The 14,568-nt window shown below is 38.3% G+C and overlaps 1 protein-coding gene across 8 annotated transcripts in view; it reads left to right on the forward strand.

Annotated features, from left to right (window-relative positions):
* The window catches only part of Dmd (dystrophin), a 1,916,788-nt gene that overhangs the window by 1,826,892 nt on the left and 75,328 nt on the right, over window positions 1-14,568 (forward strand). For all 8 annotated transcript variants that reach the window (XM_048336444.1, XM_048336436.1, XM_048336438.1 and 5 more), the window contains 3 exons: window positions 751-952; window positions 3,566-3,651; window positions 6,181-6,338. In XM_048336444.1, coding sequence (XP_048192401.1) covers window positions 751-952; window positions 3,566-3,651; window positions 6,181-6,338 — 446 coding nt within the window. The remainder of the gene's footprint in view (window positions 1-750; window positions 953-3,565; window positions 3,652-6,180; window positions 6,339-14,568) is intronic.

Below are 14,568 nucleotides of genomic sequence, written 5' to 3' on the forward strand. Positions count from 1 at the left end.
GGTTCTTTGAGAGCTTGAAAAGTGCATTGTAAAATACAGCTTGAAAGTGAACAGAGAAATAAATGAGTCTGAAGCCTGGATACTGGATAGAGTATGCATTTTTCTGTTTGCCTAGAGAAAATTGTAGAGAAGTTGATCATTTTTTTCATCTGTTGTTAAGGCAGCAGAGAGATGCCGAGGTCTCTGCTGTTTCAAGGAGAGAAACACTCAGTGACTCTAAATGCCCAGCCAGAAATTGAGTTTACACAACCCTAAGCATACAGATTAATCTAACTGACCTCTTCTAATTCTAATACAAGAAAGTGTTGTCAGGTTCACTTTCCAGATCTACTGTAACATTTTTTTTCTCACTCAAGTGAGAATATCTCCATTCACATAGACTAGATGGGGTTCCCCTTAACTCTCACACCCCAGTATTCCAGAGAAGAGAACTGTCTCTGCCTACATCTTTACCCAATGACATTGAGACTAGAGAACCACATCTCCAGTTCAGCTGCAGCAAAAAGCTGAAAGCAAAGAAGACATACATCAAGTCATACAAAATCAGCCTTGAGCGAAAAGCCAGCAAGATCTTAAGGCCCTGAGTTCAAGCCCTAGTACAGGAACAAAAAAGGAAGTAAAGATGCTGGAGTTCTAGCTTAGTGTATCTGTAAAGGTTATGGGATAACCATGATTCTGGAAGGAAAAGGAAGAATAGTAAATGGGCAATTTTATGCTTTGAGTCATTTGTGATTTTCTATGTTTTTGCAGTGGATCTCTTGAGCCTGTCAGCTGCATGTGATGCATTGGACCAGCACAACCTCAAGCAAAATGATCAGCCCATGGATATCCTGCAAATTATTAATTGCTTGACCACTATTTATGATCGCCTGGAGCAAGAGCACAACAATTTAGTCAATGTTCCTCTCTGTGTGGATATGTGTCTTAACTGGCTACTAAATGTTTATGATACGTAAGTACAGCAGCTCTGTGTGTGTGTGTGTGTGTGTGTGTGTGTGTGTCTGTCTGTCTGTCTGTCTGTGCTGTATCAGAAGGAATCTAGCTTACAGAATGGTGTCAGTGTAAGTAGAATTACAATAGGGCCACAGATGCTATGGCTTGTTTGGGTGATAAATCATTTGTGCATTTTAAAATTCTCTTGATAAGCTAGGAGGTAAGAGCTAGAACATTCTCAAATTTGAAAACAAAACCCTGACATACTCATTTTTCAAATAGCAGAATGAGGCAGTGAGTATCCACGGTACTTTCCTTCTCTCACCTGTGTATTTTGGAATTTCTCCATCCACTTTGGAGTGATCTCTGTCATTGGCAGGAATGACTGCTCCTGGAGAGGCTGGCACACCTGTCACCAGATTAGAATGGTCTTAGCAGATACCTGGGAGAATTTCACAGGAGAGAATGAACTGATGAGCCAAACAAAATGAAAATAAGCCCTTACTGCAGCAAACGCATCTCTTCAAACCAAAGAAGATTGTTTTGTGGTTTTGTGTTTTAATAAGGTTGTCCAAAGTTTCAGTTTGGCACTTCAGTTTGTCTTCTCTCTTAGAGAGCAGTTGCTTATTTTCTTTGGATTGCACACAGGAAATAGATCCAGCTCTAATTTTTGTCTTGAGCTTAATGAATTGAGGAAGGAAACCAATGGAATTGGTGTTGATTTTCACTGAATTCTTCTTAGACCTCAAAATTATTACATGCCTCATTTCACACATCAATGAGAACATATTCCCATTGGAAATCTGGGAAGTTTTTACTGAAAGTAATCGCATATCTACTTTGCCCTTTGCCTTTGTTGTACACTTCTGTCACCTCCGTCATTAAAATTTGTACTGTTTTCTTTGTTATTTGGATAAGGCTTTGGCTTTTTAAGTTTCAGGACCACCTGGCTATTGAATTCATGATAATTAATCTATCAAGTCCTTGAACCTGTTAGATTTTAATTGTGGATTTCATTTACATTTGTTTGGAAAAGGATTTGTATTCAGGTCTACACTCAAATATATTTTGACACCATTTTCTTTGCAGATGACATGGGAATGGAAACTCAACATGACTTTCATTCTACCTGCCTAAAAAAATTACTGGGGAATCACTTTAGCTCCTTGAAGACCTGAGTTACTTGAGGAAGATACATAAGAAAATCTTATAATAGGAGTTTTGTTAATGTATTAGGTTCCAGGATTTTTCTTTAACTGAAGGATTAGTGTTGTATGTATGGGGTTTTTGTTATGTTTGTGTTTTTTGTTTTGTTAGTCGTGGGGCTTGAACCCAGTGCCTGGGCATAGTCCCTGAGCTCTTTTTGCTGATGGCTAGCACTATGAGCCACAGCTCCACTTTTGGTTTTCTGGTAGTTAATTGGAGATAAGAGTCCCACAGACTTTCTTGCCCAGGTTAGCATTGAATCATGATCCTCAGATCTCAGCCTCCTGGGTAGATAGGATTACAGGTGTGAGCTACCAGTGCCCCTCCCACCCCTCCCCCCCCCACTCAGGCTTAAACTCAGGGCCTTGTGTTCTCACTTGTCTTTCTTCACTAAAGGCTAGAATGCTTCCATTTTAGCCACACCTCTACTGCTGCCCTAGTTGGTTAATTGGATGCAAATTTCTCACAGACTTTTCTGCCCAAAGCTGGCTTTTAACCTCAATATTTAGATTTTAGCTGTTGAAAAGCTAGGGTTATAGGTGAGAGCCACCAGTACCTGGCTTAGGATTTAGTAAAATTTACTGTTGAAAACTGAGCATATTGTTCACCCAAAAATATCAATATCTAAGTTGATTTCTATAACAAAATAAGGAACTGGAAAATTATTGAAAGACATTCTTCTACAAAATGGAGCGGTTTTCATTCTTATTTTTCCCCATTGGTAAAATAAGCTTGTGAGTAAATTTGTTCTTTGAAATGCTTGATTTCAGCTTTCTGTATATTAGAACATTGATATAGTAACAGGCTACTTACAAATTTACCTTTTGGAGCATACATTTGAATGTTACTCTAATAGTGTACCATGAGCTTTAGGGATATGAATGCTTATATTTTATATTCTGTAGCTTAGGCCTATACATGGGCACACGTGCACCAGTACTGGAGCTTGAACTCAGGGTCTTGCAGTTGGGATGGGCCTTTTCTGCTCACAGCTGGCATCTGACCACTTGAGCCACACTCCTAGTCCCAATTAATCTTCTTAATAAGGGGAAATTTGATGAACATCTGTGAGTGGGTTAAGAGAACAGAACAGTTAGTTGTTACTAATTTGGGGGATTCTATAACCAAAACAGAGGACTGTGGGTATAGCTCAAGTGATTAAATGCCTGCTTAGGAAGCATGAGGCCTTGAGTTCAAGCCCCAGTACTGCCTAAATAATTACATAGTTGGTCAATATTGATTTAATCTAGTTCAAATTTCCCTTGCATTTGAAGCCATGAGCCAAATAGATCAATGTGCTCAGAAAAGTTCTTACCAATCTAACAACCAATGGTCAATTCACTTCCCATATCCAGGCAGCTTATTTTTTCCCTAGACATTTTTAGCCTCTTGTAGAATGAAACTTTTTTTCTATTCTTCTTAACAGGGGACGAACTGGGAGGATCCGTGTCCTGTCTTTTAAAACCGGCATCATTTCTCTGTGTAAAGCACATTTGGAAGACAAGTACAGATGTAAGTCATGTATATTAACTCTGTATTCTTTTATTGATGTTGGCTAATTACCCTAGTTCTAGACAGGAAATGACACACTGTTCTTGTTTGACAGCACGTTTCTTGTGTTAAGATGTAGAACTGCTTTTAAAGTGTCATAAAATTTGGTTTGTACTGATCCTGTCACACATTAAATTGCAGGTATTTAAATCGAAAATGAGGATTAGCGTCTCCAGTCCAAGTATTATTTTACATTACATTGACTATGTTGGAATAAGACACATGTTTCTAGTGGATAAAGTCTGATTTGCCAACCCCTTTGTGTATGTCAGCAAAATAAATGTGAAGGTTTAATCCCTGTATTTGCCTCTTCTTTGGATTCTTCTTTAAAGAATACTATCTGGCATTCATGCTCAAGGAACATTGTTTATTTTATAATCATCTTACTGCAAGTTCCACTGAAACATCCAATTCCTTGATGTGACTAACATAATATTATTGGAGAGATGGGTAGCTTGCTATTCTTAAAAGGTACATACCTCCCTACAGAATTTCCTTTTGGTTAGCTATTGGGCTCTTCTGCATAGAAAAGTATAAATCTTAATGAGAGGCAAATATTAGAGGACTAGGACAGATGCTGGCTTGGATCCATTGCCATCCATTCACATTGTGAAAGTCTTTACTTATTTTTCTTTAAATGATCATAAGAAATCTTTTCTGGGGGAACATTAAACAAGTCTAGCCTATCTTGTCTTTTCCTGGTCCCCTAAGGCTTAGCCACACACAGAGATGAGGAGATATGCTGAACTTGAGAACAAGCAAGAGAAAAAAAGTGATTAAATTCCTCCAAAACCATTCTGAGTCCTAGCACTCATTTCTTCTCGAAGAATAAGCCAAAGAATACACAAACCATTTAAACTCTTGCTTTTATGGACTTTTGACTTGAAAATTTTTCATCCAAAGAACTAACCCTTCCCCCACGGAACAAAGAAAACAGCTTTTATTAACTTTTTAAAAATAATTTTGAATAAAGTGATATTTCCCTGAGTTTCCCTCTTTTAAACACTATAGTTACTTATTAAAAGGTAAGTTTATAAGAGGATGAGGTCCTGCCATGTTGCCCACATAGATCTGAAACTCCCAAGCTCGAGCATTCTTTCTGCCTCAGCTTCTTCCCAAAAGTTACTTTCTGATCAGTAGCATAATACCATCACATTGTAAAATAACTGGTATCGGTTATGTTTTACAGTGTTAGAGTTTTGAGATGTTTCAAGCAATCACTAACAAGGAACATATTTTGAGGTTGGTAAAACAAAAATAGCAATATCAAAGCAAGATATGGAAGGGCTGGGCATGGTAGTTCATGTCTTGTCTGTAATCACACCTATGGGGAGACATGGGTAGTAGGATTGAGATCCAGGCTAGCCCTGGAAAAAACACAAGACCTTATCTGAAAAATAACCAAAAAAGAGATAAGGATGTGGCTCAACAGCAGATTATCTGCCTGGCTAGTATGAGGCCCTGAGTTCAAAACTCAGTATAGGGTGACATTGTCCGAAAAGAATTGTACTCATCACCTCATTTGTAGAATGGAAGTCCCTCTGTAGAACACCTTAATAATAACAACAATAATACTGTATTTGAAAATTCAGTATAGCCAGAAAAGAAGGGGAAAATTGGGTATTTAAAAACACTTCATAAATATAAAACATCTGTGTGTTTTGGAGGTAAAAAAAATGTGTGCATGTGGTTGCGATTTTCTTATTGCCATCTTAAAATCGTGTGAAAATATTTTAAGTTCTTAACATTTAAAGTGTGCTCATGGATATGAAAGTATTTATTGAATTTATTTTGTATTGGCAAATTCCAGGTACATATAAGGTAAGTGTGGTGATTCACACCTGTAATCTCAGCACTTGGAAAGCTGAGTAGGAGGTCAGACCAGCCTAGGCAACATAGATAGACTGGTTCAAACAAAGAAACAAACAAGTAAAAGGGCAAGCATATTCTATCAATTACAGGATAATATTATAGAAGCTAAATATATAAATAAGAAAACATCCTGAGTGAGCATATTCATCATGGGTTAGGAGCTTAGTGATCCAATGGCTCCCTAAGGAAGTCCCAATTTTGCTACATTTTTTCCGATCTCTGCTTACAAGGGATGGTGCTTTTGTCTAGTTGTGTGGCTCTTAATGCTACAACTTTTATAGTCCTATTTATATTGTGTATGTGTGTTTGTGTTTGCATGTATATTATTTCCCAAAGGAATATTTCTGCCTCAGAAAAATTCAAGTGTTAAAATTCCATGTAAACTTGCATTTCTTACAGGATTGTAGTTGATTTAAAATTTATCACACTTCATATATACATAATGATTAACATAGTCTATAAAAATATATCCAGTTTAGCATGACTTAGAAATAAGTCCTCAGTAGGAATGTTGATTTCTCCTGAGATATATTATTGGAATTGACTTGGAACTTAGGTTCTACTTGCTGTCATCTAGTGCTATGTTTGATCGTTGCAATTCTCTTCTTCCTTTTGCAGACCTTTTCAAGCAAGTGGCAAGTTCAACAGGATTTTGTGACCAGCGCAGACTGGGCCTCCTTCTGCATGATTCTATCCAAATCCCAAGACAGCTGGGTGAAGTTGCATCCTTTGGGGGCAGTAACATTGAACCAAGTGTCAGGAGCTGTTTCCAATTTGTAAGTTATTTACCTTATTTCTTTTTAACCCCGTAGTGCTGGGTATCAAACTCGGGTCTATATTGTGGTGAGTGGAGCAGAAAGGGACATTTCTAAAGATGGAACCGAGGGTCCCAAGCAAGTGCTCTAACCACTGAGCAATACCCCCAGCTTACCCCAAAGTCATAATAATTACATCTTGAGGTCTGCATTTTCTTAACAACTTTCAGTAGTTCAACACACTACCACTGTGTTAGTTACGTTGCTTGTCATGGTGGCAAAATACCTGTGAGAACAACTTAAGGGAGAAATTAACTTATTTTGTTTCATGGTATTTTGGCTCATGATGTCCCATGATTCAGTCCATGATTGCTTGACCCGCATATATATACTTGGGCAGAACCATCATGTGAGTGGAAATGTATGATTGAAAAGTTTCTTCATGGCAGGCAGGATGTGGAGAGGGCTACAGGAAGGGACCAATGTAAGATACAGTCCTAATGACACACCTCCTCCATCCCCAGCTAGGCTTAGCTCCTAACATTTTCAGAGCTTTTTAAAATAGCGCTACCAGCTGGAGGCTACGTTTTAATACATGAGCTTGTTGGGGGAAAGTGTTTACATTCAAATCACAACACAGTGCTTGTCTATTCTGTCTTGTCTTGTTCCATTGCTTTTTCTCTGTGCTCTCTTTTCCATACCCACTCTTTCCAATGCCTGAGCATTCCCACTGATAGCCATTTAGGTTGTTTCTTTTTTTTTTTTTTTTTTTGGTAAAGTAGGTAATGCTACAGTGAACATCTTTGTGCTTTAGATCTTTTCTATGAAGTTTGTCTCTTAGGATATATTTTCTAGGAATATGAAGACCAGTCTAAAGGACATAGATCTTTTCATAGGTTTTGATACATTTTACCAGATGGCTTTTCTTTAAAAAAAATGGCTTCTTATTGTAATGCTGGTTGCACTAAAGAAGTGAGATATTTTCAGGACTACATTATTCCCAGCATTTTATGTTTATTTTAAGTGCTAAGAGCTTTGTTCCTTTTATAAAGTTCCTCAGTCAGGTCTAATCCCATTTATAATGACTTAAGATTTGTAGAATGAAAGTGGCTATAGACTTGACTACATTAGACTCAATCTTTTACCTCAGAATAGAGTGAATCCATAGGAAATTTTCTAGGTATAACCTTTGAATATTTACATAAAATAAGCCCACTTATATACAGCGGTAGATATTACTTGAATTATTTTGGCAGAATGATGGCAAATTATCTGTAAATGTAAAGTAAATGTAGAGAAATAAATACATTTCACCTCATATACAACCTTTGGAAGTGTGACTAATGTATACTTTGAGTACCTGGGTTTGAACTCAGAGCCTTATGCCCGTTTAACCTTGTTCATGGCTGGCTCTCTATCACTTGCACCAGGCCTCCAGCACAACTTTTTGCTAGTTGTTTTGGAGACGGGAGTCTTGCAGACTTTTCTGTTAAGGCCAGCTTTGAACCTTGACCCTCTGGATCTCAGCCTCCTGAGCAGCCAGGATTATAGGCATGAGCCACCAGCCTCTAGCTGTATGTAGACTTTCTTACATGGTGTTTTGTAAATGTTTTAACTCCAGAGTGTAAGCATAAGTAACTTTCATATAATATATATAAAAATATATACTAATGGCCACAAATAACTGATCAGTTTTGCTTTTTATATCCCATTATACAACTTGCAGTGACGTATTTTTTCCCTGTCAGTTTTTTTCCTTAGTCAAGTTGTAGTCAGAGTTCTAATTGTGAGATATGCGCACATGTTCATGCATAAATGTGTGTGTGTATGTGTGTGTGTGTGTGTGTGTGTGTCATCTTCTAGGGTAAGTCAAACAAAACTGTTAAAAGCCACCTTTATTCACTGATGATCTCTGCTTCAAAGAACACTGGGCTGCGTTCACAGCTGGCTGGGAGCCTTTGTGATCTCGGTCTGTATTGTAGTGATGCATTTGGCAGCCATTCCCACTTCAGCTTCTCTCCTTGGATTTGCTTGTCAGGACAGGGGGCCTAGTGGACAGAGGAGGAGATAAATGTATTTCACCTTTCCCTATCACAGATACCTCCTGCTCCCTTACTCCATATCTCCTGCTTGGTTATTTCCTTGTGTCTGTAAGAGCATCATTCATTTCAGTATTAGCTTTGAACCCAGTCTGTCTCACGTATTTATCCAATTCCTTCCAGCTCTGGGAAATGTCTTGGGGAGACTTGGTCAAGAGATGAACAGTAGTAACATGTTTTCTTCTTTTCTTTCTACTGGTTAACTTTAGATTTTCTGAATTTCCTTCTTTATAACTAGAAAAGAATAGTGGTTTTTTTTGTTTTTGTTTTGGCAAGGAAAAGAAGCATGTTCAATTTGATTCCTTGCCATTGACCCTTCTACATTGGTTTCAGGTCTGTTCATTGCATGGAGACATCATTGCACTATTTGCCTAGGACACCTCCACACTAATACTCCTACCCCTTTCTTTGCTCTTACTGCGGTGTTACTGGTTTATGTTACTTACCATATGACACCATTGTTAAACATCTCCAGTTTCTTTCCATTGTCTACTAAGAAAGTCTTGATTCTCTAGCCCTCAGACCCTCACTAATCAGGTTGCATAACCACTTATTTTGAAGTATTATTTCCACTGTCATGAAACAGTTACCATTTACCATGATTATAAATTCATGCCATTACTATTGTTACTTTCAAAATGTTGCTTTTGTTCACATGAATTCTTGCATTTCTTCCTTACCAATCCTTTGAGAAAAAAGGAATTAGGCAGACTTTGAAGGTGGTGGTATTTGATTGCCCTTAGCCTCTCTCAGCAGGTGGAATACTTTGATTCATAGTTCACATTGGCCTCCTCAAATAGTTTCTGTTATTTCTGCTTCCCAGACTGGGACCTGGGTCCAGTAAGAGATGCCTTAGCAAAACAAGGAACACAGGACTGACAATAGGAGTGGAGGAAAAAAGGACTAAGTTGGAAGTGGCATCCGATAGGGCTCCCACTACTTATGTTTAGGGAGCCTCTCCACTTGTAGTGATTTGCAGTCAGGGTGAATGGCTTGGTTGTGAATGCTTACTTTAGAATGCATGTCCTGGCCCTCGTTTGCTTTTCCTCAGCCAGGTGCTCTGGCACTCACCTTGCCTTTCATTGTGCAATGGGCATGAAAATACAATGTTTGCTGTAGGGAAAGATAACAGCAGTGAAAATGCCCTCTGCCCTCTTTTTGAAGTATAAGACCTTGGGACTGGACCACACTGACTCAAAGGCAGCTTTTTCTACCAGCCCTAAGAAAGGGCAGTAAAGTACTTACTTTTCCTACAAATGCATTCATGCATTCATGCATCTCACAAGTTGACCTCACACAATAGGCTTTTTACTTCCTCTGTTTGTCCTTGCCAGCTGGAAAACTGTTTTTCAAGTTGCTATAGTCACAGAAGTACTGAAGCCTCTGATTCTGACAAGGGCAGGAAGAGAGGTGTGTTTTGATGGGCAATGCTCTCAGGCTGATCTTTGCAATGTTGTCACAGTCCCTATCCCTCCCCAGTAACCACTTACAAAAGAAAAGGAACTAGGTGCTAGTAGCCCACACCTGTAATCCCAGATACTTAGGAAGCTGAGATCTGGGGCTAAGGATTGCAGTTCAAAGGCAAGCGAAACAGGAAAGTTTGTGACTCTTATCTCCAATTAACCACCAAAAAGCCACAAGTGGAGCTGTGGTTCAAGAAGTAGAGGATTGGGCTGGGGATATGGCCTAGTGGCAAGAGTGCTTGCCTCGTATACATGAGGCCCTGGGTTCAATTCCCCAGCACCACATATACAGAAAACGGCCAGAAGTGGCGCTGTGGCTCAAGTGGCAGAGTGCTAGCCTTGAGCAAAAAAAAACAGAAGCCAGGGACAGTGCTCAGGCCCTGAGTCCAAGCCCCAGGACTGCCAAAAAAAAAAAAAAAAAGTAGAGGATTAATCCTAAACAACAAACAAAATCTCAGGGATAGCATCCAAGCCCTGGATTCAAGCCCTATGGGCACCAAAAGAAAGAAAAAAAGAAAAGAAAAATTCAAGATAAATTCTTCATTGATCTAAGTGAGGCAACAGGATAAGTAGAGGCATACTACTGTTGATATGTGCACTAGGTAATCATCTTATTTTGGTAGCATTAGAAGAAAAATTGTAAACTTACTTGGGTTTAGAAATACAGCTTTAATAAAAGTTGTTGGTCAAGGAATATGGGTAGTTCCTTCTTCATGGCCCATGGAACCAGTACTGTGAAGAGAGTAGATTGAGCTTTCTGAGTTCAATAAGGCCAAAGTTGCCCTGGAAGAGAGTCACATAGACTGCCAAAAGGAGCCCTTGAGATTATCCACATTTTTCCTTTTTTCAGATGAGAAAAGGAGGTCTAGGGAGACAATGAATATATTCTATACCATGCAATTATATTGTCATGGATTTACCTAGTTCAGATACTGTACTGAACTAAGTATCAATATGTTAATGTAGGAATTTTCCCCTGTAAAATGATAACATACATGAACTCCCTTCCCACCACACACACACACACACACACACACACACACTTTTATTTACAATAAATATTCTTTTTTTTTCTTTTTTCTTTTTTGCCAGTCCTGGGGCTTGAACTCAGGGCCTGAGCACTGTCCCTGGCTTCTTTTTGCTCAAGGCTAGCACTCTATCACTTGAGCCACAGAGCCACTTCTGGCCGTTCTCTATATATGTGGTACTGAGGAATTGAACCCAGGGCTTCATGTATACGAGGCAAGCACTCTTGCCACTAGGCCATATTCCCAGCCCCAAATATTCTAACCTATTGTATTTAAAAAAGTATGTGTGAGAGAGGAGTAATAGAGGAGGTTTCTTCAATCAAAGTACATTAGATACGTCATAGAAATATCACAATGAAACCACTTTGTATACTTAATATATGCTAATAAAAACACTCTAATCCCACTTTCCAGCGTGTGTTATATTTTGAGTAAAACCAAGTAATATTATTAGGTGGAAATTATATTTTTAACTGACTTCAGCAAAGTCATCTAACTGCAAATAGTATTTGGCAGAACCCTGAGAAGGGTTCTCCCTTTCTACAAAGAGTATCTTTGTAGTATTTTCTTCTATTAACACTTTAAGGGTTTTATTATTTAGCTAGAACGGAGTATACAAACTTTATATTCAATATGCTTCACCTACAAGAGCTACAGTGTCAAAATCTGTTTATTCTACATCTGTTTTCTGCCTCCTGTTGTATTCATGCATTCAAAATGAATACATTGCTTTCATGTCTTCTGAATTTTTCTGCTCATATGACAAAAATGAATATCATCTATGTACAGGTGTGATAATAAAGAATGATAGGGAAATGAGACTATGGTACAACCTCAGCTGTTGAGAGCAAGTATATTTGTATGTGTATGTCAAATAAATCATTCCAGAATATCTGCACAAGTGAGTGGCAGCATGATTAAGCACCTAAGCCCTGAAGCCGGATTGACTGGGTACAATATCCTGTTTTGCTATTGGCTAGATATGTGAATAGGACGCCATTTCTGAACCTTCCTAGCCCCTACACTGTATTGTTGGTAGCATTAGGATGATTATCTAAATAAGGTATTATTATATGAGAAAATCCCTTTGCATATAACCAAATGTCTGTAGGTTCTGTGAGTCTTCTTGAGATTCCTCTCTAGAAGTGTTGAGATAACACATATTAGGAGACTTTTTTTGGATGGGGAATCAGTACTGTGGTTTGAACTCAGAGCCTTGTGCTTGCTTCTAGTGTTTGCTCAGCTGGTCCTCCACCTTAGCCACTGGTAAGCTTTTGTTGGTTATGTTTAGAGATGCAGTCTTATGAACTTTGCTTCCTTCTCCAGGCTTGCTTCAAACCATGATTCTCCAACTATCATCCTCATGAGTAGCTAGGATAGCAGTCTTGAGCTACTGGTATTAGTCTCCAGGAAACTTTTAAATTGGTTAGACAGTGGAACTAAAGCCACTTGATCACATTTTATATTTTGAATACTTAAAATAACTTATAAAAATCTTACTTCACTTCAATTTCCTTTGGATTCCATAGACATTATTTTTTTTGCCAGTCCTGGAGCTTGGACTCAGGGGCTGAGTGCTGTCCCTGGCTTCTTTTTGCTCAAGGCTAGCACTCTACCTCTTGAGCTACTGTGCCACTTCCAGCTGTGGTGCTGAGGAATCAAACCCAGGGCTCCATGCATGCTAGGCAAGTACTCTACCACTAAGCCACATTCCCAGCCCCCATAGACATTCTTTTTACACATCTTCTGGACTGATAGAAACTTCTTAGAAACTAAGTAGTTAGCAAGAGTTACTACAACTTCATATCCAGAGTAGTAGCCTTTCCCAGATTTGCCTTCCACCAAGAGGCCAGGGTGTTGTAGAAAGCAGTCTCCTATTTGGGCAGTTATTTAAAATCTTTCAATTTTTAGGAAACATTTTTTCCCCAAGTTACCTGCATTGTCTTGAGTTTGACTACTGATTTCCAGTGAGTGCTGTTTCTTAAAATGATAAGCTTCTATGGGGTTAACTTCATGATTATCTGTTTGATTTGTAACACTTTGCTTGTTATCATTTCAATGTGAAGTGGTGTATATTTTTCCACCAGTACTTTGAAGATAGCTTTGTGTTGTAGTTAAAACATGTCTTCTTCATACATTCACTGCCAAGGTAAACCACCTGGCATTCTGTTTCCACTCTTCATACCTCTAAAGTACCACTTTATTGGGTTGGTAGTGTAGCTCAGTATTATAGAACTAGCTTAGCATGGACGAGGCTCTGGGTTCAACTCTTAGCACCAAAAAATATCCCATTAAAATAAAGTAACACCTAATAGCCATGAGAAAAATCCATCTCTATATTTTCCTACCTCTCTCTTCATTTCTTTCTTTCCTAGAAAAATTGAAGTACAGGTACTAACAAAAACATCCACATTTTAATAGGCATGCTTCTAGTTGGATGAATACTTTGGACTCCTGTTTATAAGTTCACTATTAATACTAAATCACAATGAAAATCTTACTCCCCCCAAAACCCATATGTGAATGAAAAAATGAGTTCAACACATATTGTTTTTCCGTTTATCACTGTATTTTTTAAACAAGAAGTTCTTTTTACAAAGATTATTTATTCATTTAACAGCCAAGGTTTTTGTTGTGTTTTGTTTGCATTTGATAAAATATTTAAATTTTATTTATCTTGCTTCTTTATTTCTTCTTTTTTCTCTATTGGTGATGGGGCTTGAACTCTGAGCCTGGGCCTTGTCTCTGAGCTCTTCAGCTCAAGGCTAGCACTTTACCACTTGAGCCACAGCACCACTTATAATTTTCTGGTGGTTAATTGGAGATTAGAGTCTCAGACTTTCCTGCCCCTGCTGTCTTTGAACCACAATCCGCAGATCTCAGCCTCCCGAATAGCTAGGATTATAGCTGTCTTGTTTATTTCTTAATAACCTGAATTTGTAATACACAGCAAAATGTATCGTTGGTGTTCAGGTCTATGAGATTAGACATATATCTGTTCATGGTATTACCCACAATCAACGCACAGAACATTTCCATCACCCTTAAAATCCTCTCATGTTTATTGCCATCCTGGTCATTCCTAGTCTGTGGAAACCACAGCTCTGTCTTTGTTCCTGTAATTTTTCCTTTTCCCTCATTGGATTTTAAACAATTGTAAGAAGCAGTAGTGGAAGACTTAGCTTTATGTCTTGCTTTTTTTAAATGCATGAAGTATCCTGCCCCATACTTGAGAAAGTATACTACATGGTATCTATTGATTATGTGTGCATGAAAACTTTTCCATTAAATAAAAACATTGTTGCCTACATTAATAACTTTGAGTATACTTACTCAATGTGTGCATAAAAACTTTTCCATTTAATAAAAACATTGTAGCCTACATTAAAAACTTTGAGTATACTTAGGGATTTGTGTAGATTCAAAATTGTGCTTAGGTTCCTGAGGGCCAGGATGTTAATTGGTTTATTAGTCAGGTGGAGTGGAGAGCCTGAGGTCAGGACAGTTGTCCTTGAATATGTAAATGAAGAGTAGATAATCACCATGTGTTATTGTTTGGGCTGATTTTATCTTTAATGGCTGATTCAGAGTCCCAATTAATATTTAGAGCACTGACTGTTGGCCTCCAACCCCATCATTATCTTTAGAACTTTAAATAAAA

The sequence above is a fragment of the Perognathus longimembris genome, chromosome 28, assembly GCF_023159225.1.
Source record: "Perognathus longimembris pacificus isolate PPM17 chromosome 28, ASM2315922v1, whole genome shotgun sequence".
Lineage (NCBI taxonomy): Eukaryota > Metazoa > Chordata > Mammalia > Rodentia > Heteromyidae > Perognathus > Perognathus longimembris.